The 25,427-nt window shown below is 38.0% G+C and overlaps 4 protein-coding genes across 4 annotated transcripts; 3 read left to right on the forward strand and 1 right to left on the reverse strand.

The window, feature by feature from the left end:
* The first annotated feature begins 3,436 nt into the window (after positions 1–3,436).
* Positions 3,437–4,968, forward strand: LOC137188493 (interferon-induced protein with tetratricopeptide repeats 1B-like). The gene has a single exon (XM_067598148.1). It carries the CDS (start codon positions 3,437–3,439, stop codon positions 4,844–4,846), a length of 1,410 nt encoding a protein of 469 aa, XP_067454249.1. The 3' UTR covers positions 4,847–4,968.
* Positions 4,969–8,417: 3,449 nt separating this feature from the next.
* Positions 8,418–11,364, forward strand: LOC137188494 (interferon-induced protein with tetratricopeptide repeats 1B-like). Its single transcript, XM_067598149.1, has 2 exons — positions 8,418–8,422; positions 9,123–11,364. The coding sequence occupies exons 1-2, from the start codon at positions 8,418–8,420 to the stop codon at positions 10,384–10,386; spliced, it is 1,269 nt and encodes a 422-aa protein (XP_067454250.1). The 3' UTR covers positions 10,387–11,364.
* A 2,960-nt stretch (positions 11,365–14,324) lies between these two features.
* LOC137188495 (interferon-induced protein with tetratricopeptide repeats 1B-like) lies at positions 14,325–15,698 on the forward strand. The gene is made up of 2 exons (XM_067598150.1): positions 14,325–14,438; positions 14,721–15,698. The coding sequence occupies exons 1-2, from the start codon at positions 14,325–14,327 to the stop codon at positions 15,696–15,698; spliced, it is 1,092 nt and encodes a 363-aa protein (XP_067454251.1).
* A 1,441-nt stretch (positions 15,699–17,139) lies between these two features.
* On the reverse strand, positions 17,140–24,216 carry prpf38a (pre-mRNA processing factor 38A). Its single transcript, XM_067596106.1, has 10 exons — positions 24,007–24,216; positions 23,348–23,507; positions 23,075–23,196; positions 21,675–21,760; positions 20,588–20,698; positions 20,054–20,160; positions 19,896–19,922; positions 19,527–19,618; positions 17,899–17,947; positions 17,140–17,553 (listed from the first exon to the last, which is right to left on the reverse strand). Exons 1-10 carry the CDS (start codon positions 24,134–24,136, stop codon positions 17,508–17,510), a joined length of 930 nt encoding a protein of 309 aa, XP_067452207.1. The 5' UTR covers positions 24,137–24,216; the 3' UTR covers positions 17,140–17,507.
* Positions 24,217–25,427: the final 1,211 nt, after the last annotated feature.

Raw genomic sequence — 25,427 nt, forward strand, 5'->3', positions numbered from 1 at the left:
CTAGTTACAGAGCAGCACATTACCTTCAGGTTTCTACATATTCATTGTGACATTCTATGATATGTTAATTTTAAATATTAATTTTGGTCTCAGATTTATAGTGACATAATCTATCGATAAAATAAAGTGTAAAAAGCAAAGACAAAATCATGATACAGTCCAGTTTCAGGCAAATCAGCAAATGCATATTCAGTAAAGTTTTTAGCAGAGTCAGGTTCTTTATGTGTGTGTGTATGTATGTGCCCACATGTGCCTATGAAAGATGTGATAACCCCGGGGTTACCCTCTGTTTTGGTGGTTGTGTCTTTTACCTATGTTTAGTTATGTTCCAGGTTGTTTGGAACAAGTACACATACACATTATTACACGTTATTTTGGTCATGCACAAAAAATTCCCCTCCCAAAGTTAAAGCCAAACCTACACCCTTGGTTTGAATATTCAAATACATGTACTTAACATCACAGCAAGCTGCTTCAGACTAGTATTCAGAGAACTACGGAGCGAAGGAAACAGCAGGATAATGAGGTGAGTAGCTGCTTCTGCATTTTAATCAATATATAAAATTATTATTATTTTAGAGCATCAGAACACAAAATATTAACATTATGGCTCTTGCAAGTTAATGACGACATTTTTATTATCAGTCAGTGTTGCTGAGTTCTTACTTCCTTTTTTCTTGTTCCATTTCGTCTGTTCTTTCTTTTGCCTTTAATTCACTCCCTTTTATTATATTTTATGTTTCTTGCTTTTTTTTATCTTCCATATTACCTTTGAACAAGGGTCATGGTCAAGATTTTAAAAAATACTGAGGTCATGAGTCACCTGGTGGGTGGACCTTCAGCGCCCTCTTGTCTCTGATTGGCCAGTGTGCTCTATCAGTTATGTTTGCGCTGTACTCTTCAAAATAATCGTTCCACTTCTTTGCCTTTAGAAAGTGCAATTTCAACACAAAATATATAGACAGACAGACCTTTAGCCTCTAATAATTGATTATAGTTATAGTCAATAATTTATTATGACCTACAATGAGAGTAAAATGTTTTTCATATCAAATGAACGAGCTGTCTTTCATTTTAAAATATTCAGTTTGAGCATAAAGTAATGCAATAGCGTTTTATTGTATTGCCGGTTCATGTGCAGCTGAGTGACCATAACGCATCATGTCTATTTTGTAAATGAAAGCACTGTAGTAAGTTTTCTTCAGGATGTACTGTGGACACTAAAGTCTGCTCTCAATAGTTAGATCGGTGGCAAAGAACCAACAGCAAGCACGCTGAAAGTAAGTACAAAATATGACCAGCAGGTGTCGCACTGTGTAAATCTCTTCATCAATATGTTTGTACACTCAATATCTCAAAAAATAAATATAAATGTGGAGATGCTGACAACTAGACAAAAACAAAACAGATAGGTATCTATACAGAGGTGTTTATGCAGTGGCCGCTAATCTTGTGCTAATGAGACAAAGTGTAATTCACAAAGCACCCACAAAGGGTGAAATGCACTACAGACTGCGTTGCCAAGCAAATAGCGTCATGGTGCGCCTGTGCCATATTTATGTATGTACATTAGGTAATATCGATACATTCGGCGCAAAATTGGTCCCTTTCTATGCAAATAAGCCTCGTTACAAAAACAGTCTAATTCACAAAGACCAGCGCCTATTGCCACACGCAGTTAGAGTGGAGTTATTAGCGTTTTCAGATAATGTTAACTGCGCACACACTCACTTCTCACTCACACACACTCTCACTCTGTCTCTCTCTCTTCAAATATTCAAGCTTGTGAGGCTTGAATGATATTGAGTTGATATGGAATGATATTAATGGAGAGATCTACAGTCAGACATGGGGGGATATCAAGTGGGGTTATGAGTTTATCTCGGATTTAAAAATAAAAATGCTCGTTCATTTGATATGAAAAACATTTTACTGTCATTGTAGGTCATAATAAATTATTATTCAACTAATGCTAAAGGTCTGTCTGTCTATATATTTTGTGTTGACATTGCACTTTCTATAAGCAAAGAAGTAGAACCTTTATTTTGAAGAGTAGAGTGCAAACATAACTGATAGAGCACACTGGCCAATCAGAAACAAGGGGACGCTGAAGGCCCACCCACCAATGAAAACGAAACACTGAGTGATGAATTTGTTCTATCAGTAAGAACAGAAAAACAAGAAATCGAGCTGAATTTGTGTTTTTTGTTTTTTGCCCAAAATTTAAAAAACGAAAAAATGACCGGTTTCTGCCTGTCAATCAATCAATCAATCAATCAATTTTTATTTATATAGCGCCAAATCACAACAAAAGTTATCTCAGGGAACTTTTCACATAGAGCAGGTCAAGACCGTACTCTTTAATTTACAGAGACCCAACAATTCCCCCATGAGCAGCACTTGGCGACAGCGGTAAGGAAAAACTCCCTTTTAACGGGTAGAAACCTCAAGCAGAATCTGGCTCTTGGTGGGCGGCCATCTGCTTTGACCGGTTGGGTTGAGAGAGAGACAGAAAGAGGGAAAGGGGGAGGAGGGGCGGGGGGCAGAATAAAAACAATCATAACAATAACAATAAGTAGCAATAGCCAGGGAAGGATGCCAACAGGACTGCGAAGGACCGCGAAGGCTCGGCCTTCAACCCAGGGTTTCCTGCAAGATAAGAAAGCACAAAAAACTCCGGGGAAGAAGCAAAGTTAGTAACATGCATTGATGTTACATGAATGCATACAGATGGAGAGGAGGAGGAGGAGAGAGGAGCTCAGTGCATCATGGGAAGTCCCCCAGCAGTCTAGCCCTATAGCAGCATAACTAAGGGCTGATCCAAGGTGAGTCTGGTCAGCCCTAACTATAAGCTTTATCAAAAAGGAAAGTTTTAAGCCTACTTTTAAACATAGAGAGGGTGTCTGCCCCCCCGGACCGAATCTGGAAGATGGTTCCACAAGAGAGGAGCCTGATAGCTGAAGGCTCTGCCTCCCATTCTACTTTTAAAGACTGTAGGAACCACCAGTAAGCCTGCATTCTGGGAGCGCAGTGTTCTAGAGGGGTAATATGGTACTATGAGCTCTTCAAGATATGATGGTGCCTGACCATTAAGGGCTTTTTAAGTTAGGAGAAGGATTTTATTTTAAATGGCAGGATAAGAATCACAAACGCATAGGATCAGGATGGCTAGAAAGCAAATGTCCCATGAAGCAACATGGATGAACTGGCAGGGAATGAATGACTGAGACCGGTAAACGCACTGGGGAGCTAATGAGGGAATGGGCAGCTGGTGCAGACAATTAGGGAGTGGAAATAAGTGAGCATATGGGTGTGATAACCAGGTAGAAAATCCGGGAGAATCTTGTCAACAGATGGAGAATGGCAAGGCCAGAAGAGTGTGGGACTGAAGGTAGGGACAGAGGCAGAAAGGGCGAGAGAAACACAAACAGGAATCATGACAGAACATATCAACATACCAAACATATCAAGCTTCAGAGCATATTATATTGACATGCTGTTGATGTTATTTTTATTCTCCATCAGTGCTGATCAGAGTCAGTCAACATTGCAGGCCAAACTGAAGGCCCTGCAGTGCCACTTCACCTGGGACATCGACCCCAGCAGGTCCAGACTTTTCCGTTTTAGTGACAAGCTGGAGGACATCGGCACCGAGGAGGGAAACAGCTGGCTGGGTCACATTTACAACCTGCAGGGGTACATTCACTACCAGCTGGGCTTCACTGAAGACGCCCAGCGTTTCTTCATCAGGGCCACAGAGGCCTTCCGCCGGTTGAGAAAAACTGTCTCAGATGAAGGTCCCTGGTTGGTGGTGAACTATGGGAACCTGGCTTGGCTGCACCACCACCTGGGAGAACAAGCAGAGTGTCAGACTTACCAGTCAAAGGTCGAAGCCCTGCTGAAAGAATACCCATCTCCATCTCAGGACGAGCTCCATCCAGAGATCTACGCTGAAAAAGCCTGGACCCTGATGAAGTTCGGCAAAGACAAAAGGTTGCTGGTTGCAGATTACTTCCAGAGAGCCATCAGGATGCAGCCGGACATGGTGGAGTGGAACACCAGCCATGTCATAGCATTAGTGAATGTTCAAAAGTATGGCAACACACCAGTGGGGGAAGACATCCTGGAGGAAATGAGAATGGCCAAGGAACAGGATCCAGAGAACTTGTACCTTGCTGTTCTCGACCTTGAGCAGCGTGCTAGGAAAGGAGAAAGAATTGAAGATGAAGCACGCGAGTTAGCCAGAAAGGTTTTGAAGAATCCTGTCAGCAGCTACAGTGGTATGAAAGAGTTATTATGGGTTTACAATAAATATGTATCTGTTGATGAAGCTATTGCTCTGGCAGAGGAAGCTCTGGAAAAACATCCAGATAATCGTTTCCTGAAGACTTGTGCTGCACTCTGCTACAAATGGAGGATCGTTTTTCACAGTGACAGTCATCTAAAGCAAAGCACAACAGACAGAGCAATCAGTCTCCATAAAGAAGTCATTTCTCTTTACCCTCATTCATCACTTCTGAAGAAGATAACCCTTGCAAATATATACGCAAAGTCAAATCACAACTTGGCTGAAGCTGAGCAGATTTACCAGGAACTGCTAGAAAGCCATCTGGAACCTGCAGAGAAACAGATGCTCTACAACTACTACGCAAAATACTTACAGTTTGATCGACGAGATTACAACAGGTCAATAGAATATCACATAAAGGCGGCAGAAATACCGCAACAATCCTTCTTACGATACAACAGCATCAAAGTTCTGAAGAAGATTAAAAAAAGAAACAGGAGCCCAATGTGTGAAGAAATAGAGGAGTTCCTGGCCAAGCTGGAAGTCAAGAAATCCTAAATCTTGTAGAAACTCTAGGTATTCTATTACCTAAAAAAATCTGTTCATATACATCATTCTGATTTTATACACATTGGAAAAACTTGCGGAAAAGATTTGTTGAAGTTACAGAAAAGAATACTTCAAATAATTTTACAGACAATTTTGTGACAAAAGTCAATGGTTCACATATGTCTTGCAAATAAAATGTGTGAACGTATTAATAATGATAATAAACTTTATTTATATAGCACTTTTCAAAACAACCATTACAAAGTGCTTCACAAACAAGAACAAAAAAAGAAAAGCAATCACATACAAAATCACAGTCAGCAAATGAAATAACACATAAAACAGTTAAAAGTAATGATAAAAATAATCAATAAAAGTACACAGAAAAGTAACATAAAATAAGTAACACATAAAATAATTAAGAAAAAGCCATGCAGTAGAAGTAAGCTTTGAGATTTAGCAGAAGGCAGTGAATTTTCTAGTTTAAGTTCCTCTGGTAAGCTGTTCCAAAGGGTTGGAGCTTATCAGAGGATCTCGAGCTGGTGAGTAATGAGTTAGGAGCTCAGCCAGGTAGCTCGGTGCCATACCATTCAGGGCGTTGAAAGTCAAGACTAAAATTTTAAAATCAAATCTAAAGTGGACAGGCAGCAGTGAAGGGAAGTCAAAATATGATCATGCTTTCTTGATTTTAACATTTGAGAAATGATAAAAGCATGAATCACTCTTTGAATATTATTAAACAAAATAAAAGATCTAATTCTAGAGATATTTCTCAATTGGGAAAAACTCATCTGAGCCTTTTAACATGAGACTCGAGGTTATGGTCTAAAATAACTCCAAGGTTTTTAAGAGTGGGTACAACATGCTGAGCTAGAGAACCAAGAGCAGGCAGAACTTGGCCATGAGTGTGCTCAGGGGCTATAATAAGGATTTCCATCTTGGAGGAGTTAAACTGAAGAAAATTTACTGCCATCCAATCCTTAACCATAGCTAGGCAATTATGTAGGGAAGATAACTTAGCTGATCCAGAAGGTTTGCAGGACAAGTACAGCGGGGTATCATCTGCGTAGCAATGAAATGAAATATGACATTCTTTGATAATGTGGCCCAAAGGGAGTACATAAAGAGAAAATAAAATTGGTCCTAGAATGGAGCCCTGTTGCACCCCATACATAGACAATGTTTGAGAAGAGGTAAAGCCATCAACACACACAATCAATTTTCTGTTAGGAAACTATTAGGAAAAACCACTGGAGGGAGAATTTTTTTTCCCTGCTCTCAATAATATTTTTACTGAATGAAATGACAAGAACAGAACACGCACTGTTAACATGTTAAAATGTCATTAACACTGTCCAGTAGGTTACATTACTGATGCTGATAGATTTTGATCAGATGTTGTATTTTAACACCTGGACTCATATATAACCATGGTCCTTGTTATATTCCTGTTGTGTTGATTTTTTTGTCTTAGCACTGTATTTGAAGTTTATATAAGAACATAACGTACTTTATATGAAATTTGTTTTGCTGTAAGCTTTGTGGTAGTGAAACAGAAAAGTGATTAGTAATGCAGATCTGCCAACCCTGGATGAATTTTTTGAGTACCACTTCCGCGACCTAGATATGTCAGATGCAAATCACTGCTGTTCACACAATGAATTATTGTACATAATTCGCATACATGCAGCAGTCAAACAGACAAAAATTTGAGGGATGCACTGATATGACAATTCTTGATACCAACAGATTGTTTACAGAAATATGTGCAGATGCCACTACTGGCGTACCAGCGTACTTAAATATCAAAATGCGTACAGTTTGGCAGGTCTGGCAATGTAATGGTAAATATGATGTATAACCTGAATATAATCACATAGTGGAACTGATTGTGTGTGTTGAAATGTATTCACTATACTAATACTATTAAATATACACTATTAAATCTTCTGCAAGTTTGTTTTGGTGGTTTATTTACATGAAATTCATGTTCTCTACACAGTTTTGCAGCACTGCACACAAAACACTGATAGATGTCAAACTACAACTTTGGAAAGCTGCTGCCCACATTAAATTTAAAAACTCCAAAACAAGCAAAATGTTGGTCCAAAGATTCAATATTTTATGTTGTGTTTTCGTACACTTTAATTTATTATTTTCTCAATATATTTCCTGGAAATAATGGTTTAATATGCTAGCAATTATACTGGGAAAATTGAAACTTCCTTGAAGAAAGGCTCCATTTAAACACAATGGAAAATTAATTCATTATTTAAAACTTTACTCTTCATGTATGTTCAATGGTATCCTAGTATGTAGGCAAATTTCACATTTTTGCATTTTCAGCTACTCTAACTCAAGCAAATCATCAAATGGAATTCATTAAATAACAGTGTGCTAATTGAACACTTTCTACTTTCTCATTGATTATCAACAATTTACATAGTTATTTACAGCTCCTTAAAGAGCCAAAAAAAACCAACATAATACAACAATGAGATTTCATCAAGAGAGCAAAAGCAAAAAAATCTACATCAAGACAGACCTATAAAAGTTATTTGTAATTGTCTTTACAAGTGTTATTATATAATACTAAAATCTGTACAAAAATTGACAATACATTGGTTTATTTTTAATGTTAAATAATAAAATTGTTTCAGAAACATTTAAACTTTAGAGGATTGTCTTTTCCATCATGCACATTATGGGATATTACCTTTATCAAATTCACATTACAACAGTGGATAAGTTGTTCAACTATGTTGTTTGAGAACATTGGTTTAACTTTGGCAATATTTCGGATTAGTAAATAACAAGATTGAACCAGACTCTTGATGTGTTGATTGAAGTTGAGGTACTAATCAAAATTAACACCCGAGCAAGTTTAAAAGTCATTTGTCAGTGGTCCAAGATGGGGGTGACGCTGTTAGAACTATGATCAAATCAAATCTAGACGTGTCCACAGATGAGAGTAATTCCTCTGTGTAAGTACTACAAATGGATTTACAGCTATGGGTTCACTAGACTGTTGATGGTATGAAAGAGGAATCTTGAGTTTTGCTAGATTAGAAAAGTAAGACAGTCTCTCACTCTTTATCAGTGAATGATATGAAGATAATAACTTCCTCATGTGGAGCCAATGACCTTGAAGTCATTCTACATTCTCTTTTCAGTTTTCGAATATCTTTATTCATCCAGGGCCTTGGGTCAGAGGGCCGACAGGACCAAACCCTGACAAGAAATAATTCAAAAAAAGGGAGAACATGCCTCTACTCAATAGAAACCTACAGAAAAAGAAACTTACCACAATAGAAACTTATGGAAAAGGAAACTTAGAGTCAGTAGGTTTCTACGTCAAAGCTAAAGGTATGCAGTAGAACTTGATCTGTAGCGTTGCTACAGCTTTCGCTCCCCACCTCCATAATTCCTTTCTGCATCACTATGAACATGTAAAAACCTGGGCTCAACATCAAATTATTCACAGCAAAGCAGAAATAGCTACTGATTTTATGTCAGAGAACCCAAACGCTGCTTCAGACTCATATTTAGAGAAATACTGAGTCGAGGAAACTGCAGGATAATGAGGTGAGTAGCTGCCTCCTAATTTCATATAACTGCATGAACATAATAATAATAATAATAATAACAACAACAACAACAACAACAACAACAGTAATAATAATAATAATAATTATTATTATTATTGTTGTTATAAACCAATTGTTTTCTGTAAATTTTATCCCACACAGCCAGGGATATGATGCCAAATCCATCTGTTTTGTTTTAATTGAATAAATTTTCATAATTTTAATCTTTTTTGCCTAAAAACAATCAAAGATGAGTGTAAACAGTGTGTCAAAAGTGAAGTGAAGGTTTTAATAAGACTGTCCTCAGTTGTTGCTACAGCTCTGCTTTCTTCCCTCATTTCCAACTCTTTCCTCCCTCCTTTATCTCTTCTGATATTTCTTTAATCCCCCATTTACTTCATCTTTCTCTCTATATATAATCATTTTCTTCCTCTAGTTCATCCTTCCTGTCTTCCTTGTTCCCTTCCATGTCTTGATGAATTTCTTTCCTTCCTCCCTGCCTGTTTCAGCTCAGTTTTCCATTTCTTAACCTCATTCCCTTTTGCTTTTTTCCTCTTCCTTCGTTCGCTCCTGCCTGTCCACTCAATTCATTTCTTCCATCCCTCCTTCCATGAGATGAACACTGCTTACACAAACATATCAAGCTTCAGAGCATATTATATTGACATGCTGTTGATGTTATTTTTATTCTCCATCAGTGCTGCTCAGAGTCAGTCAACATTGCAGGCCAAACTGAAGGCCCTGCAGTGTCACTTCACCTGGGACATCGACCCCAGCAGGTCCAGACTTTTCCGTTTTAGTGACAAGCTGGAGGACATCGGCACCGAGGAGGGAAACAGCTGGCTGGGTCACATTTACAACCTGCAGGGGTACATTCACTACCAGCTGGGCTTCACTGAAGACGCCCAGTGTTTCTTCATCAGGGCCACAGAGGCCTTCCGCCGGTCAAGAAACACCGTCTCAGATGAAGGTCCCTGGTTGGCGGTGAACTACGGGAACCTGGCTTGGCTGCACCACTACCTGGGAGAACAAGTAGAGAGTCAGACTTACCTGTCAAAGGTCGAAACCCTGCTGAAAGAATACCCATCTCCATCCTTGGACGAGCTCCATCCAGAGATCTACGCTGAAAAAGCCTGGACCCTGATGAAGTTCGGCAAAGTCAAAAGGTTGCTGGTTGCAGATTGCTTCCAGAGAGCCATCAGGATGCAGCCCGACATGGTGGAGTGGAACACCAGCCATGTCATAGCATTAGTGAATGTTCAAAAGTATGGCAACACACCAGTGGGGGAAGACATCCTGGAGAAAATTAAAATGGCCAAGGAACAGGATCCAGAGAACTTGTACCTTGCTGCTCTCGACCTTGAGCAGCATGGTAGGAAAGGAGAAAGAATTGAAGATGAAGCACGTGAGTTAGCCAGAAAGGTTTTGGAAAATCCTGTCAGCAGCTACAGTGGTATCAAAAAGTTATTATGGGTTTACAATAAATATGTATCTGTTGATGAAGCTATTGCTCTGGCAGAGGAGGCTCTGGAAAAACATCCAGATGAACGTTTCCTGAAGTGGTGTGCTGCACTCTGCTACGAATGGAGGATCGTTTTTCACAGCGACAGTCACCTAAAGCAAACCACGATAGACAGAGCAATCAGTCTCCATAGAGAAGTGATTTCTCTTTACCCTCATACATCATCATCACTTCTGAAGAAAATAACCCTCGCAAATATATACACAAAGTCAAATCACAGCCAGATTGAAGCTGAGCAGATTTACCAGGAACTGCTAGAAATGGATCTGGAACCTTTGGAGAAACAGATGCTTTACCACTACTACGCAATTTATTTACACCACATTTCGATAGAATATCACAAGAAAGTGGCAGCGATACCAAAACAATCCCACTTTCAAGGAAAGAGCATCAGAATTCTGGAGAAGATTAAAGAACGAAACAAGAACCAAATGTGTTGAGTCCAGAAATCCTAAATCCAATAGAAATTGTAGGTACTCCATTACCTAAAAACCTGTACATATTCATCATTATGATTGTATACACATTGGGAAAACTTGTGGAAAAGATTTGTGTAAGTTACAGAAAAGAATACAGATGGGTGACAAAGGAAAAACTGGTCCAGGTCTGAATGCTTGACTCCTACAGTGAGGGGATCTGGTGGCTCTGTTATGCTGTGGGGGGCATTTTGCTGGCATGGTTTGGGTCCACTTGTCCCCTTAGAGGGAAGGGTCACTGCAAATCAATACAAAGTTGTTCTGAGTGATCACCTTTATCCTAGGATGAAACATTTCTATCTTGATGGGAGTGGTCTCCTCCAAGATGACAATGCCCCAATTCACAGGACATGAGGGGTCACTGAATGGTTTAATGAGTATGAAAATGATGTGAATCATATGCCATGGCCTTCACCGTCACCAGATCTCAACCCAATTGAACACCTATGGCAGATTTTGGACGTCTTAGACAGCGCTCTCCACCACCATTATCAAAACACCAAATGAGGGAATATCTTGTGGAAGAATAGTCCAGTTCATCCCTCCAGAAGACTTCAGAGACTGTAGGATCAATGCCAAGGTGCATTGAAGCTGTTCTGGTGACACGTGGTGGCCCAACACCTTACTAAGACACTTTATATTGGTTTTTCCCTTAATTTGTCACCTGTCTGTACGTCTTATGAATAAACTGTATGAACTTATTGTCCTGTTAGTGACAAAACTAGATCATTAGCTTGGAGAGTTTCTTTCCATCTTCAATAATATTTTTTACTGAATGAAATGATGAATAAAATAACACAGTAAGTAAACACCTGAGTAGAGAGAAAATAAAAAACAAAGTTTAGAAACATGTCATGTATGATTAATTCATTGTTGGTTTCAAAGTTGTAGCAGGTTTTATTTTTACACTAGTAGAACTAATGGAGGACGAAGGCTGCTGGAAAGAAGAAAAATATAAATATAAATACATATAAATATAAATAAATAAATATGTGAAAAACTATAAATTTGCACTGGAAAATGGTGCACAGTAATAACATATATCTGTTTACATTACTGATGCTGATAGATTTTGATCAGATGTTGTATTTTAACACCTGGACTCATATATAACCATGGTCCTTACTATATTCCTGTTGTGTTGATATTTTTTCTTAACACTGTATTTGAAGTTTATATAAAAACCATAATGTGCTTTTTTTGAGATGTGCTTTGCTGTAAGTTTTGTAGTAGTGAAAAAGAAAACTCTGATAAGCAATGTTATAATTAATATGATGTATAACCTGAATATAATCACAAAGTGGAACTGATTGTGTGGGTAGAAACTTGTACACTATACTAATACTATTAAATAAACAATATTAAATCTTCTATTTCTATCTTCTAGTTTGTTTTGGGGGTTAATTTATAAGAAATTCATGTTCTCTACACAGTTCTGCAGCACTGCACACAAAACACTGATAGACATCAAACTACAACTTTGGAAAACTGCTGCCAGCATTAAAGGACGAGTTCACAATTTTTCAAGTTTGTCTTAAAACAACAGTCATGAGCCCAAGTGAACAGTGAAACATGTTTTTCTTGCTGTAATCATTCCTCCTGTTCATACTGACCATTAGAAGATCCCTTCTTAATGCACTTACAGTGGAAGTGATGGGGAACAAAAATCCACAGTCCTCCCTCTGTGCAAAAATGTATTTAAAAGTTTATCTGAAGCTAATATGAAGTTTCAGCCGTCATGTTCACATGTTCATGGCTGCACCTTTTTATCAGACATTTTAACAATGCTGTGCATCATTTTATACACATTTAAATTCAGTGGTGGAAAAAGTACTCAGATCCTTGACTTAAGTAAATGTATTTATACCACAATGTAAAAAATACTCCATGAATTTATTTAAAGTATTAAGTTTTCATTTCAGGCTGTGACTGATATATAAAATACATTTAACAAAGTACATTATTAATACTGATGAGTTGATGCATGAACAGCACTTAGTTGTTGTCTCTGCTCGAGGTGGATTTAGTTTGAACTACTTTGTGAGGGTCATTAGATAAATCTCAGAGGTCTTGAGGTGACATATTAGATAGGAAAGAAGAAAAAACTGTTCTGCTACAGAAATGTCCCAGTTGTATGGTCCGGATGTTTGACAAATCCTTTATGTATCTGTATTGATTAATGAGAGGTGACAGAGTGAGATCTTTGGTAGGTTTGTTAAGTTTCAACACCTGAGTGATCACTGCTGTCTTCATATTTGAGGAAAGTTTAGAGTCGATAGTTTTGTGTCTGTCATGTTGTTGAACCTCATTCTGTTGCAGTCTGTGGCATTATTATTTGATACAACAATTAGTGCTGCTGATGTAAGGTTTTATTTAAATTTAGTGTAATGACCAGAGTTTAGTTAAGGGCATAACAGACATCGAGCCCTTATTATTCTGGACATGGTCCAAGAGGCGCACACGGTAATTGTCTTTCATTTGTTTTATATTTGTGTATAATGCTGATGTGCCTTTACATGGACAATGTGAAACGGTTTCAGTAATTTTATTTGATTTCATCGCATTTCTGTTGTGCCAATGTGTTTTGGCCTGTATATCAATGGACACTTGTCAAAACAACTTTAAAATGACTGAGAGATGTATATTTTAAACTTTTTATGTCTTTTATTTTCTTGTAGTTTTCAAAGTGTCTACTAATGAAAGAGAGACAGATTAAATAAAGCTTCGAACAGTGTTAGTCGGGACCTCGCACTCTGGCCCGTCGGGATCAGATGATTTCACTTTTTAAAAATGAGGGATATTTATTACAAGTGTGGCGTGCTTTTATTTGAAAGTTTGATTGACAGGATGAAAATTTTCTGCAGGGTGAGACATGTCTGTCTTGCTCACACCTGTGTCATCAAAATTATGCAAGTTTTGGGCCCATTCACTTGAATTTCAATTAGTCATTTGAAAACTCTTGATGAGTTTGTGTGTAAAACAAATTAATTTCCTAATTTTCATCAAGTCTATTTTTAGAAAAGTAAAGACTTTTAACCCACATGACCTGGTCAAAGTTCGATTGACATTGTACTGTCAGGTGTGTAGAAACAATAAGTAACTGCAGCTGGACACAGAAAAATACTCATATATTTGAGTGGAGAGTGTGAGTGAACCCACACCTTGCAGACTTCATTTGAACTTTAAATGAGTCACAAGACTTTGACCTACAAATCTTCTCTATATTTACATGTTTTTCTATCTTTTACTGTTTTTGAGATATTTATATATATCACTGAGGGAGTGACATCGCCAGGAGCAGTTGGAGAGGAGGATTTTAGAGTACTCTTCTTGTGAAATATCTTCATAAATCCCATGACTTTGGCCAAATGTTACATTAAAAATCATATTTTTAGTAGGAAATTTCATGGTGAATCCATTGATACAGGTTTGAAAGTGGTCAGACTTATAGTTTAGACATCAGAAGCCTCTGTTTGACACAAAGGTCATGCCTCCCCATTGTTTTACTTTATAAAGGCTCAAACGCACTGAAAGCAATAATTGACGCGTGTCATTTGACACTATCTCTCTCTTTTTCGGCTGCAGAGAAAACAGCTTTGGTCGCTGAGTCTGCATTTGGCGCTCCAAAAATCGAAACAAGGTTGGAGTATGTGCGTCAAGGCAGTTTGATGCGCCTCATAGCGCTTCTAGTGTGTGTTTGGCCATTGAAAACAATCAGTGTACTTCAAAACGCATGCGTCAGCAGGAACAGGAACAGCAGGAACCGATAAAAGACAGGATAAGGATCAGGAACATACAGGATCATGATGGCTAGAATGCAAATGTCCAATGAAGCAACTGTGACGCACTAGCAGGGAATGAATTACTGAGACTGGTAAAAGCACTGGGGAGCTAATGAGGGAATGGGCAGCAGGTGCAGACAATTAGGGAGTGGGTATGGTAACCAGGTAGAGAAAGACCGGGGGCATCTGGTGGACAGGTGGAGAATAGCAAGGCAGAAGAGTGTGGGACTGAAGGTAGGGACAGAGGCAGAAAGGGCAAAACAAACACAAACGGGAATCATGACAGTCCTTTGTTTCCCTCTTCATGTCTTTCTTTCCTTCTCCTTTTCTATCTTACTTTCCTACCTTTACCCCTTTCTCATTCTCTTCCTATTCATAGTTTCCTTCATGCTTTGTTCCTTTCACTCCTCTGAAACTTGTTTCTTCATCCATTCCTCCCCTCATTCACTCTTTCCTTATTTCCTTCCTGTCCATTCAATGCTCCTCATTCATTTCTCCCTTCCCTCCCTCCACCAGATGAACACTCCTAACAGGCAAGCCATTGAGTTGATGTCAAAAGTCGACACCCTGCTGAAAGAATATCCATCTCCATCCCAGGACGAGCTCCATCCAGAAATCTACGCTGAAAAAGCCTGGACCCTGATGAAGTTTGGCACAGACAAAAGGTTGCTGGTTGCAGATTACTTCCAGAGAGCCATCAGGATGCAGCCAGACATGGTGGAGTGGAACACCAGCCGTGTCATAGCATTAGTGGATGATGTTAAGTACAACGACACACCAGTGGGGGAAGACATCCTGGAGAAAATGAGAGTGGCCAAGGAACAGGATCCAGAGAACTTGTACCTTGCTGCTCACTACCTTGATCAGCGTGGTAGGAAAGGAGAAAAAATTAAAGATGAAGCACATGAGTTAGCCAGAAAGGTTTTGAGAAATCCTGTCAGCAGCTACAGTGGCATAAAACCATTATTAAGAGTTTACAGAAACGATGTATCTGTTGATGAGGCTGTTGAATTGGCAGAGGAGGCTCTGAAAAAACATCCAGATAAACGTTTCCTGATGAGATGTGCTGCACTCTGTTACAAATGGAGGATCTCTCCCCTGGAGCAAAGTAAGATAGACAGAGCAGTCAGTCTCCATAAAAAAGTGATTTCTCTTTACCCTCAGTCTTCACTTGTGAAGAAATTAGATCTTGCACACATATATGCAAAGTCAGATCGCAGTCAGGCTGAAGCTGAGAAGATTTACCAGAAACTGCTAAAAAGGGATCTGGAACATGTAGAGACACAGTTGATTTACAACTACTACGCAAAATACTTATATTATGATCTAAAAAACCGAAACAAGTCGATAGAATATCACATGAAGGCGGCAGAGATACCGCACCAATCCTTCTTTAGAGAGAACAGCATCAAAGTTCTGAAGATGATTGTAAAAAATAACAAGAGCCCAATGTGTGGAGAAATAAGAAAGTTACTGGCCAAGCTGAAAGTCTAGAAAATCCTAAATCTAGTATAAAGTGAAGGTACAACATTACCTAAAAAAATCTGTACATATTCATCATTCTGATTTTATACACATTAGGAAAACTTGCGGAAAAGATTTGTGGAAGTTACAGAAATTATTACTTCAAATAATTTTACAGACAGTTATAAGACAAGAGTCGATGGTACATCATAAATAAACTGTATGAATTTATTGTCCCATTAGTGACAAAGCTAGATCATTTGCTTGGAGAATTTTTTTCCATCTTTAATAATATTTTTACTGAATGAAATGACAAGTACAAAATAACATGGAGAAATAAACACCTGAGTACTGAGTAAATAGAAAAAAGTTTAGAAACATGACACGTATGATTAATTTGTTGATGGTTTCAAAGTTGTAGTGGGTTTATTTTTACACTGTAGTAGAACTAATGGAGGACAAAGGCTGCTGGAAAGAAGAAAAACCAAAAAAAAATCTGAAAAAATATACATTTTCATTGGAAAATGGTCAGCAGTAATAATGTATATCTGATTACATTACTGATGCTGATAGATTTTGGTCAATGTTGTATTTTATGTGTGAAATGTGCTTTGCTATAAGCTTTGTAGTAGTGAAACAGAAAACTGATTAGCAATGTAATGATTAATATGATGTATAACCTGAATATAATCACAAAGTGGAACTGATTGTGTGGGTAGAAACTTGTACACTATACTAATACTGTTAAATAAACACTATACAATCTTTTGTAAGTTTGTTTTGGTGGTTAATTTACATGACATTCATGTTCTCTACACAGTTTTGCAGCACTGCACGCAAAACACTGATAGACGTCAAACTACAACTTTGGAAAACTGCTGCCAACATTACGTTTAAAAACTCCAAGAGAAGCAAATGTTGGTCCAAAGATTCAATATCTTATGTTGTGTTTTCCAACAAGGTCTGATAACACTTTATTTTACTACTTTCTGAACATTTTCTCAAAAAGTTCTCTAGAAATAACGGTTTAATATGCTAATAATTATACTGGGAAAATAGACACGTCCTTGAAGAAAAGCGGCATTTGAACTCAATAAAAGATTCATTGATTATTGAAAATTTTATTCTACATTTATGTGCAACTGTATCCTTTGTATATAGACAAATTTCACATTTTTGCATGTTCAGCTGACCTGCTCTACAGCCCCCAAACACAACTGTCATGTTTAAGGGACAAACACAGAGCTGGAAGAACACTGTTGTCTAAAGTATTATTGTATGCTGCAGCTTTAATTAACTGTATTTCACTTTAATTATTAGTATGTGGACACATACTTTTGGTTATATATTTTAATATGAAAGTGAGATTTTTACTATGTGTTTTTCCCCCCAAAAAACATAAAGGAGCATCAAACATGGGTCCTCATCTTCCTCAGGAATCAATCAAACCCCCCAAAAAACCCCACACATCTAATGAATAAGTGTCTTTATTTCTATAACTAGTGTCAAGTAAGAGTGTGAAATTCATTACTGACGCACAGAAACAGATTTTTATTTGACATTTACATGTATCCAAAAGTTATCAACAACAGCCAAATTTACCTGAAAATGGGGAATATAATCAGGTTATTTCTCTCAGGTGTATTTAATCAAATAACGATGCTGAAGGCTGCACACAGACTAAGTGATAACATACTGTACATAGACCTGCTTACATTTTACAATATGTCACAGACAGGTTCAGGGGTCCAATGTCTAAAATGGAAATTAGTTGTCAAAATAATATCAGAAAAAAAACTCAAATTACAAAAAAAGGAAAGATATAAAAGTAAACAGAAATCATTCGTTTCCTCTTCGACTCTTCTTGTGACTCTTTTTTGAACTCCTGCAATGTCAAAGAAAACAAAATAATTGAATAAATGATGAAATATCTCATCACTAATAAATCCAATAAATTACATGGGAGATACTTCCTAACAGGAACACAAAAGACTGTTCAGGTCATCATTGTGTTGTATTTTAAAAAGCTTGTTATATTATCCATCGTGTCAAATCTTGATGTGTTTTTTAATAGTTTTAGGACAACAGTGGAGGTCTAATGCACAGAGGAATAAGATATATCAGGCTTTGGATACACACACAATACTTGTAAGTATGAGTCCTATACATACAGTACTTTGGTGGATGTATAAGGTTTTAATGTTATTGTAAAATAACAAACATCACTCACCTCTCTGGGGACTTTGAGTGGCTGCGATGTCTGTGGCTTCTGTGGTGACCTGGTTCAAAACAACAAACAACACTTCAGTATGAGTCATCAAATACAATCATACATAGTAAATAAAATAACTGATATTTTCTCTGTGTCAAAAATCTTGGCCAGACTGTGAGAAAACTGTAAATTCTGAATTTAAAGAAACGAAATAAAAACACTGAATTGAAGAAAGGCAACAGCAACAACAACAGCAGGAACACAGGAGTCTGTCTGGTTTCTGTTTTTATGACACTGTACACGCTCATGTTAAAAACATGTATGTGTTTCTGACTGTCAGGGCCGAGGGATGGCGACACTGGTGTGTTGTTTTGTCCAACACTGTCCTCCAGAGTGAGACATCTAAACAACTACTTCCATAAAATTCATGAATGTTCATGATCCCAACTGGATGAATCCTCCAACATCACCATGTGGTGGGACAAAACTTCCACACTACAGTAGAACTGTAACTCTAATGGGGAAGGTTGTCATGAAATATGGCAGCAACGTTCCTACTATCCAGATTATAACGACGTCATGATCTTTCCTCTGGCGCCACCAGCAGGACAAACTTTACATTTTCAGCTCCACAGCTTTAAACCTGCATTTAACTGATGTTTTGTTTACTAGTTTTCAGCAGAAACAAGTGCAAACAACACTGACATATAATCAGCTTTTAAATGGCATAATGGGACCATCACTGTTGTTATTGCAGTCAGCTTCTCCCGGTTAATATTCCTTCAGTGTTCATCGTCCAGCAGGTTTCTACCAGGAGCCGAATTATCCACAGAGGAGTCTTCCTCTCCAAAACAAACGGACTCGGTGATTAAAACCAGTAAGAACACTGATTAAAGCAGTTTCACATTTGTTCAGCGGACGCCTGGAGGAGCTGCCGTTAACGTTTGCTCAGCTTTTTTCTCTGACAACTTAAGATCCAGACGTCCGATGACTAAAATCCTTCATCCAGTTAGAAGATATAGTTAAAAACAACCAAGGTCTAAAAAAAAGTTTATAGTAAAAATGTGGCCTAAAACTGGATAAAAGGTAATTTTATGAGAGCTTCTGGTGGACCACAACATTATCATCTTGTGCGTGTATACTCTCTAGTGGAGGGGGTAAAAAGGATGACGCCAACAACAGGCGACCAAGTGAAACGGACCGTTATCTTGATTAGAATTATGGATTTCTCTGGGTTAGAAAATTGATGGAAACAACTGGAATAATGCAAGTATATACAACAAAAATATACAACAGAGGTCTAATCATTTATGCAGAAAAGTCTCCATGAAAAGTTTGCTGAATTAGCCATTAGCAGTTCCTGTTTGCAGCGTTGCCATGGACAGATATCACTGGATAACTTTGATTCTCAGGTAAGTTCTGCAGTTACAGGGAGCATCTTTTTATTCCTCATCATTTCTAAGCAGATTTATGGAGGTTTATTCGTGATGCACATCAGAGAGGATGACATTATCGGGAAGTGTATATAAAAATATATTTCATGTCTCTGTGTTTGGATTTGAGTTATGAGTCAAAGGAGGAGAATGTAAATGATGTTTTTCCCTATTTTTTCATGTTTTACATGTGTTTACATGTTATTAATCTACCTGGGGACTTGGAGCGATGGCGTCTGTCTCTGGACCTGCTGCGGTGTCGGCGGGGGCTCTTGCTGCGATGGCGGTCTCTCCGGGGAGACGGGCTGAGTACATACGACAAAAGAGACGTTAACCAACCAATCAGAATCAACTACAAACATTCTCGTTCAAAGGATTTGGCTGACCGTTTTCTATGTTTTTCTTATTGTCAACAAATCTCATGTGCAGACTCAAACCAATACTTGTTAGTAGATCAGTTCATTGTTGGTTTGGATCCAAACATGAGATTTGTTGACAATAAGAAAAAATATAGAAGATCGCTGGACATATCCTTTAATGTTGATGAAATGTAGGATTTCATTCAGGCAGTGGCAGACATACCTTCGCCTCTTTGGAGATCTGCTCCTCCTGGAAGAAAATAAACCACAACGTGTCTTGATTTTGAAATGATATTTATCACTTTGTCTCTTTCATTTATATATATATAACGTACACCAGAAAAAAAAACAAAAACAAAAAAGGATAACTTATAGACGAACCGTCTGGGGGAGCGGCTGCGTCTGTAACGAGGTGACGGGGAGCGACGAGGTCTGTCGTTGTCACGGTAACCACGCCTGTGGGGTTCAGGGGTCTGAAGTCTCTCAAGCTGCAGCCAGAAAAAAAAAACACAAACAAAAATTTGAGAGTGAGGGTGATGCTCTAATACTCTGACCGACCCCGCAGATTCTCATTTGTTACATAATTTATAAGATAAAATGAAGAATTCAGAAGTCAACGAGACATTTAAAGACTTCCCCTTGAGCTCTGAGAAACATTTCAAACATTTTTAGACAAAAAGAATAACTCATTAAACAAGAAAATAATAAGCAGATCAGTCCATAATGAAAATAATTGTTAGTTTCAGCCCAACACAATGCGATACTCCACATTCTCCTACGCATGTCAGTTCCTCAATCTGACCCTGTAGGATTTACATTTACATAACAAGGTACATGTCTGAAAGACGCTTTTTTTTTTACTTCAAAGTAAAACAGATTTCAAAAAGGGAAAAGAATGAGGATAAATATTATTACCTTCTCTTCTTCCTCGTCCTCTTCATCACTGCTCTCCACCTCATCCAGGTCTTCCTCCAGAGCGCTGATACGTGGGTCCAACATCTCTGCCTCCTCAAGGACTTGTCTCTTCTGTAACACACACACACACACAGACACACACACACACACTAGCCTTGAAGGCACCTGAAACAAGCACTGTGTGAACAGACATGTAAACGCAGTACTCAGATCCTTTACTGAAGTAAAAGTACCAATACAGCTATGTAAAAATACTCCATTACAAATTGAAGTCCTGCTTGAAAAATCTACAACAATAAAAGCACATAAGTATTATGAGCTTGATGTAGTTAAAGTATTGCAGTAAAAGTAGTGGTTTGGTCCCTCTGACTGATATATTATTATATATGACATCATTAGATTATTAATAGTGAAGCATCAGTGTTAGAGCAGCATGTTACTGTTGTAGCTGCTGGAGGTGGAGCTAGTTTCAACTACTTTATATACAGTTAGCTAGTTTAGTCCAGTGGTTCCCAACCTAGGGGTCGGGCCCCTCCAAAGGGTCAGCAGATAAATCTGAGGGGTGGTGAGATGATTAATGGGAGAGGAAAGAAGAAAAAACAAAGTTCTGATACACAAATCTGTTTTCAGTTTTTAGACTTTTTCTCTAATCTTTGACTTTTTGGTGAAATATTGGATCATTTGAACATTTATTGAAATGAAAGCATGTGAGAAGTTTAGAGGGAAAAATCACTATTTGGTGGAGCTGTTAACAACTCATAGACATGTGAAATGTGACCCCGACTACACACTGCTTTTTGTAAGACGTCAAAAGACAAAAAGGTTGGAAACCACTGGTTTCATCTTTAACAATGTGTTGTATTTTAAAAGCTTGTTATATTATCCATTGTGTCAAATCTTCATCTGAAAAGTAACTAAAGCTGTCAAATAAATGTAGTGGAGTAGAAAGTACAATATTTTCCTCTGAAATGTAGAAAGTAGCATCACATAGAAATACTCAAGTAAAGTAAAAGTACCTCAAAATGGTACTTCAGTACAGTACTTGAGTAAATATACTTAGTTACTTTCCATCACTGTGTAAACATACCTGAAGTCGCGGCAGAATGATGTCACACATTCTCTCTGAATGAAGAAGGTCGTCTATGAACTCGTCCACATGCATCAACTCAAACTCTAAAGTAAAGAGATGAAGAGGAATACTCACAACATGAATGATTTCATCACGTATGCACAACAGAAAGAGTCACAGCAGAGTTCAGACAAAGTATTTAAATCAGTAATTTAATTTCTTTTTCTCTTTCAGATTAATCGATAACGAAAATAATCATTAGTTGCGGTCCAAGTTGGGTTTGGGCATTTCAGGAAAGTGTGATGATTATCGTTATATTACTGCTTACTGTAATATTTGTGGCCATAATAATCATATCATATCAATAAGATCACAGCACCTCTCTAGTACAGAGCAGCCAACTGCTGTAATATTTGCTCTGTTCTACTAAGTTTTAAAACAGGAGGAACATTAAGCAGCTGCTTTGGATCCCTGATGTGCACTGTTGGACATCACATTTTGCAACCATTTTTGGAGACAGTGCTACTAAATGTTCTAAGTAGGAGCACCAGTGCTACTAGTGGAAAAACTTAAGTCTGAAGTCCCGCAAAGCAACATTGTTGTTTATGTGGCTGCTGCGACAGAAAAGTCACTGTAATCGAAGACTCGATTCAGTAACATCACAGTCCCTCGTGGAGTCACTTTAGACATTTGCAGACACGGAAAAACACAACATTGCTCGCTTCGTCTATCCGTTGAAGTGAAGGCTTTTTGTCATTCAGACAGAGGAGACTTTTACGTCCATGTTCCTTACAGCTTTATTAAGTGCAGTAGCATAAAGATAGAGAGAGAGAGAGAGAACAGCGGTGAGTTAGAACTGTTATGATTAGGAGGCAGAAGATAGTTTTTATTGCTGCATCACAGACAGATTTTAAAACACAGTTGAAGTCTTAATGACCATCAGGAGTGGGAGGGATGATCACCTTCGCTCCTCACAGTGAACCCACATTTCTGCTGCATGTTTTTATAAAGTCCGACATTCACAAGCACTGCATGACACGATGTTAGGTTAAATGTTTCGCTGGGTATTCATTTATTGATGCAGTTTGAAATTGTCTTTAGAGACTGATCTGATATGAGAAGAATCTCCCAAACAACTTAAAATTGTCTCTTTCACAGCGTTTCATATTTTAATAAATGAGTTTTATTTAATTTGTGCATAAGTTGGGTGAAGATTGAGGTAATAAATGCATTACAGTGAGGTTGGAAGGCGGAACAAGATGCAGATGTTGTGCTGCTGCTGTCTGTATTTTAATCTGAGAGCAGTTCACAATTGTGTCGTGTTGAAAGAGGTACGGAAAAGTGATGACGTGAGACTGACAGTTAAATAGCCATCACATTAACATATGGTCTGAAAGAAAGAAAGGAAACCTACTCACCTCCGTTTCTGTTCTGACTCTTGATTTTTCTGTAGTCGTTGTATAGAGGCTCCAGGTATTTATAACAATCCACAGCAGTGCCAGTTAACCTCATGTACATCGCTCCGAGTAAACGAACATATCTAATAAAAAAAAAAAAAATAGAGAGAGTGATGAGAAAGATCCACAGAGCAGGATTTAACAAGCTCAGTATGAGATTGCACGTCAGGTTGCAATCTTTCACTATATTTTGTGCCGTTTGTTGACAAAATGAAAACAACACCTGTGACTCACTTGAAATCCTCATTTTTTATGAACTCGACGATGATGTCTTTCTCGGGCTGAATCTGCAGCATCTTCAGCGTGAGGCAGAGGAAGGGAGTGGGCTTGATGTTTCCTCCATAAACTCCACCAACAAACTTCAGTTCCATGGCTTTATCAACGACCAGCTCAGCTGCAAATATATATATATATATTTTATTTCTATTTATTTATTTAATTCATTTAATAATATAATTGTTAGATGAAACTGGTTTCATCTTTAACAATGTGTTGTATTTTAAAAGCTTGTTAATATTATCCATTGTGTCAAATCTTCATCTGAAACGTAACTAAAGCTGTCAAATAAATGCAGTGGAGTAGAAAGTACAATATTTCCCTCTGAAAAGTAGTGGAGTGGAAGTATAAAGTACCATCACATGGAAATACTCAAGTAAAGTGCAAGTACCCCAAAATTGTACTTAAATACAGTACTTAAGTAAATGTACTTCCTGGTAACTCAGTTACTTTCCACCACTGACGGCTCTTTAAACGTTAAGGTAACTTTGCTTCACACATTTCAGATGAATTGAGTCACTTTAAATAAAAAACACAGACGTGAAATCCGGTGTTTCGCTTATTAGCAATTACCGACATAAAGCTAACGTTAGCTCGGTGGCTAACATGCTACTCACCGCTCAGACCGAAACACTCTTCCTTCCAGTATTTAGACTCGTAGATTCGAGTCCGGATGATTTTCTCCACCAGATACTGCGGGTTAGTCCCGTGTATGCTGTTCGCATCTTTAACGGTTCTGTTTGCCATCTGAATAGAAGGTGAGTTATTTTACTAGCATGGAAACAACAGCCTGCTGTTTCTCCAGGGCGGCGGAAACTAAATACAACTTCCGGGGTCCTGTTCTTCTTTTGGGTTCGTTGGCGGTTGGCATACCAGCTTAAAGGCGCATTACCGCCACCTAGTGGACTCAAATGTGGAACAGCAAGCTGGCAACAAGCGGGTAGCTCCCGGCTTGAGAGGTGAAGCCAATGCGTAAATGCCTCAAAGCTGCATTCTTTCTAATGGCCAGCAGGGGGCGACTCCACTGGTTGCAAAAAGAAGTCAGATCGTATTGAAGTCTATGAGAAAATGACCCTACCTCTCACTTGATTTATTACCTCACTAAACTGTTTCCTAATGATTTTATGGTCTTAAAAAAAATTTCACAGAAATTTACTTTATTATTTTACAGTGTTTTTTTTATTTTATATATAATGTGTATATTTGTTGTTTGTTTTTTATTTTAAACTGTATATTCTGCATAATTCAAACATTATATTGCAAGTCAAAAACTGAAAATCACTCTCTTGCCTAAAGCTTGTGAAAAATACTGCACCAGAGTTTTAACTGGTTCCAAATGTAGAGACTACTACATCACTCCAAATTAAGCATCCCAACACAGGATACCAGTCAGTTTTACAAATAATTTTAAGATTTTGTTGATCACATTTAAAGGACAGCTTGCTCTGGCAGTTTTTATTTAGCTGAATGGCCTATTTGCATTATTGTAGATATTGAGCATTAACAGCTAACGTTTTGAGACATGAAAGGGTGGCTTCTAGTGAAGTGTGTGCAACCCAGGCTTTGAAGACAGTGTCTAGCAAGACCTAGAAAACAATGCAAGACAGGATTGAGCTCAAAGCTTGTTGAAAGCATTTTCTCATACCTGCGCTGATTTTCTCTCAAGCTTAATATTACCAGACCGTTTCTGATTCAGACAAGACAGCTTATGAATTGACAGCTTTTCATGACAGAGCTTCACTGTTCTGTTCGCAGTCCCTCACTAGTTCAAAGTCAATGTAACTCAACCACAGCAGAATGGTCTCTTTCTCTTTAATCAACTGTGTGACAAATGCAATCCTTCAAGATCAGGCAAACAAGATGGTATTTTTCCTTGATGATGCTTGATGTTTGAACAATTTCAGTGTTCTAAATTAATGGATGTATTAGTCTACACAATCCACAGCTGAAAAAAGTAATCATCAGATAGAATACTATGTTTCGTTGTGCAAGCGCCAAATGCGGGTAGATTTTCCATTTGGCGAGTAAATATACCAAA

The sequence above is a fragment of the Thunnus thynnus genome, chromosome 8 (genome assembly GCF_963924715.1).
Source record: "Thunnus thynnus chromosome 8, fThuThy2.1, whole genome shotgun sequence".
Taxonomy (NCBI): domain Eukaryota; kingdom Metazoa; phylum Chordata; class Actinopteri; order Scombriformes; family Scombridae; genus Thunnus; species Thunnus thynnus.

Coding starts and splice junctions, on each gene's coding strand:
- LOC137188493 (XM_067598148.1), top strand. CDS start 3,437: ATGACAGAACATATCAACATACCAAACATATCAAGCTTCAGAGCATAT.
- LOC137188495 (XM_067598150.1), top strand. CDS start 14,325: ATGGGCAGCAGGTGCAGACAATTAGGGAGTGGGTATGGTAACCAGGTA. Junction 14,439..14,720: donor AGAAGAGTGTGGGACTGAAG/GTAGGGACAGAG, acceptor TCCCTCCACCAG/ATGAACACTCCTAACAGGCA.
- prpf38a (XM_067596106.1), bottom strand. CDS start 24,136: ATGGCAAACAGAACCGTTAAAGATGCGAACAGCATACACGGGACTAAC. Junction 19,923..20,053: donor CGCAGCCGCTCCCCCAGACG/GTTCGTCTATAA, acceptor ATTTTCTTCCAG/GAGGAGCAGATCTCCAAAGA. Junction 17,554..17,898: donor CACTCAAAGTCCCCAGAGAG/GTGAGTGATGTT, acceptor TTGACATTGCAG/GAGTTCAAAAAAGAGTCACA.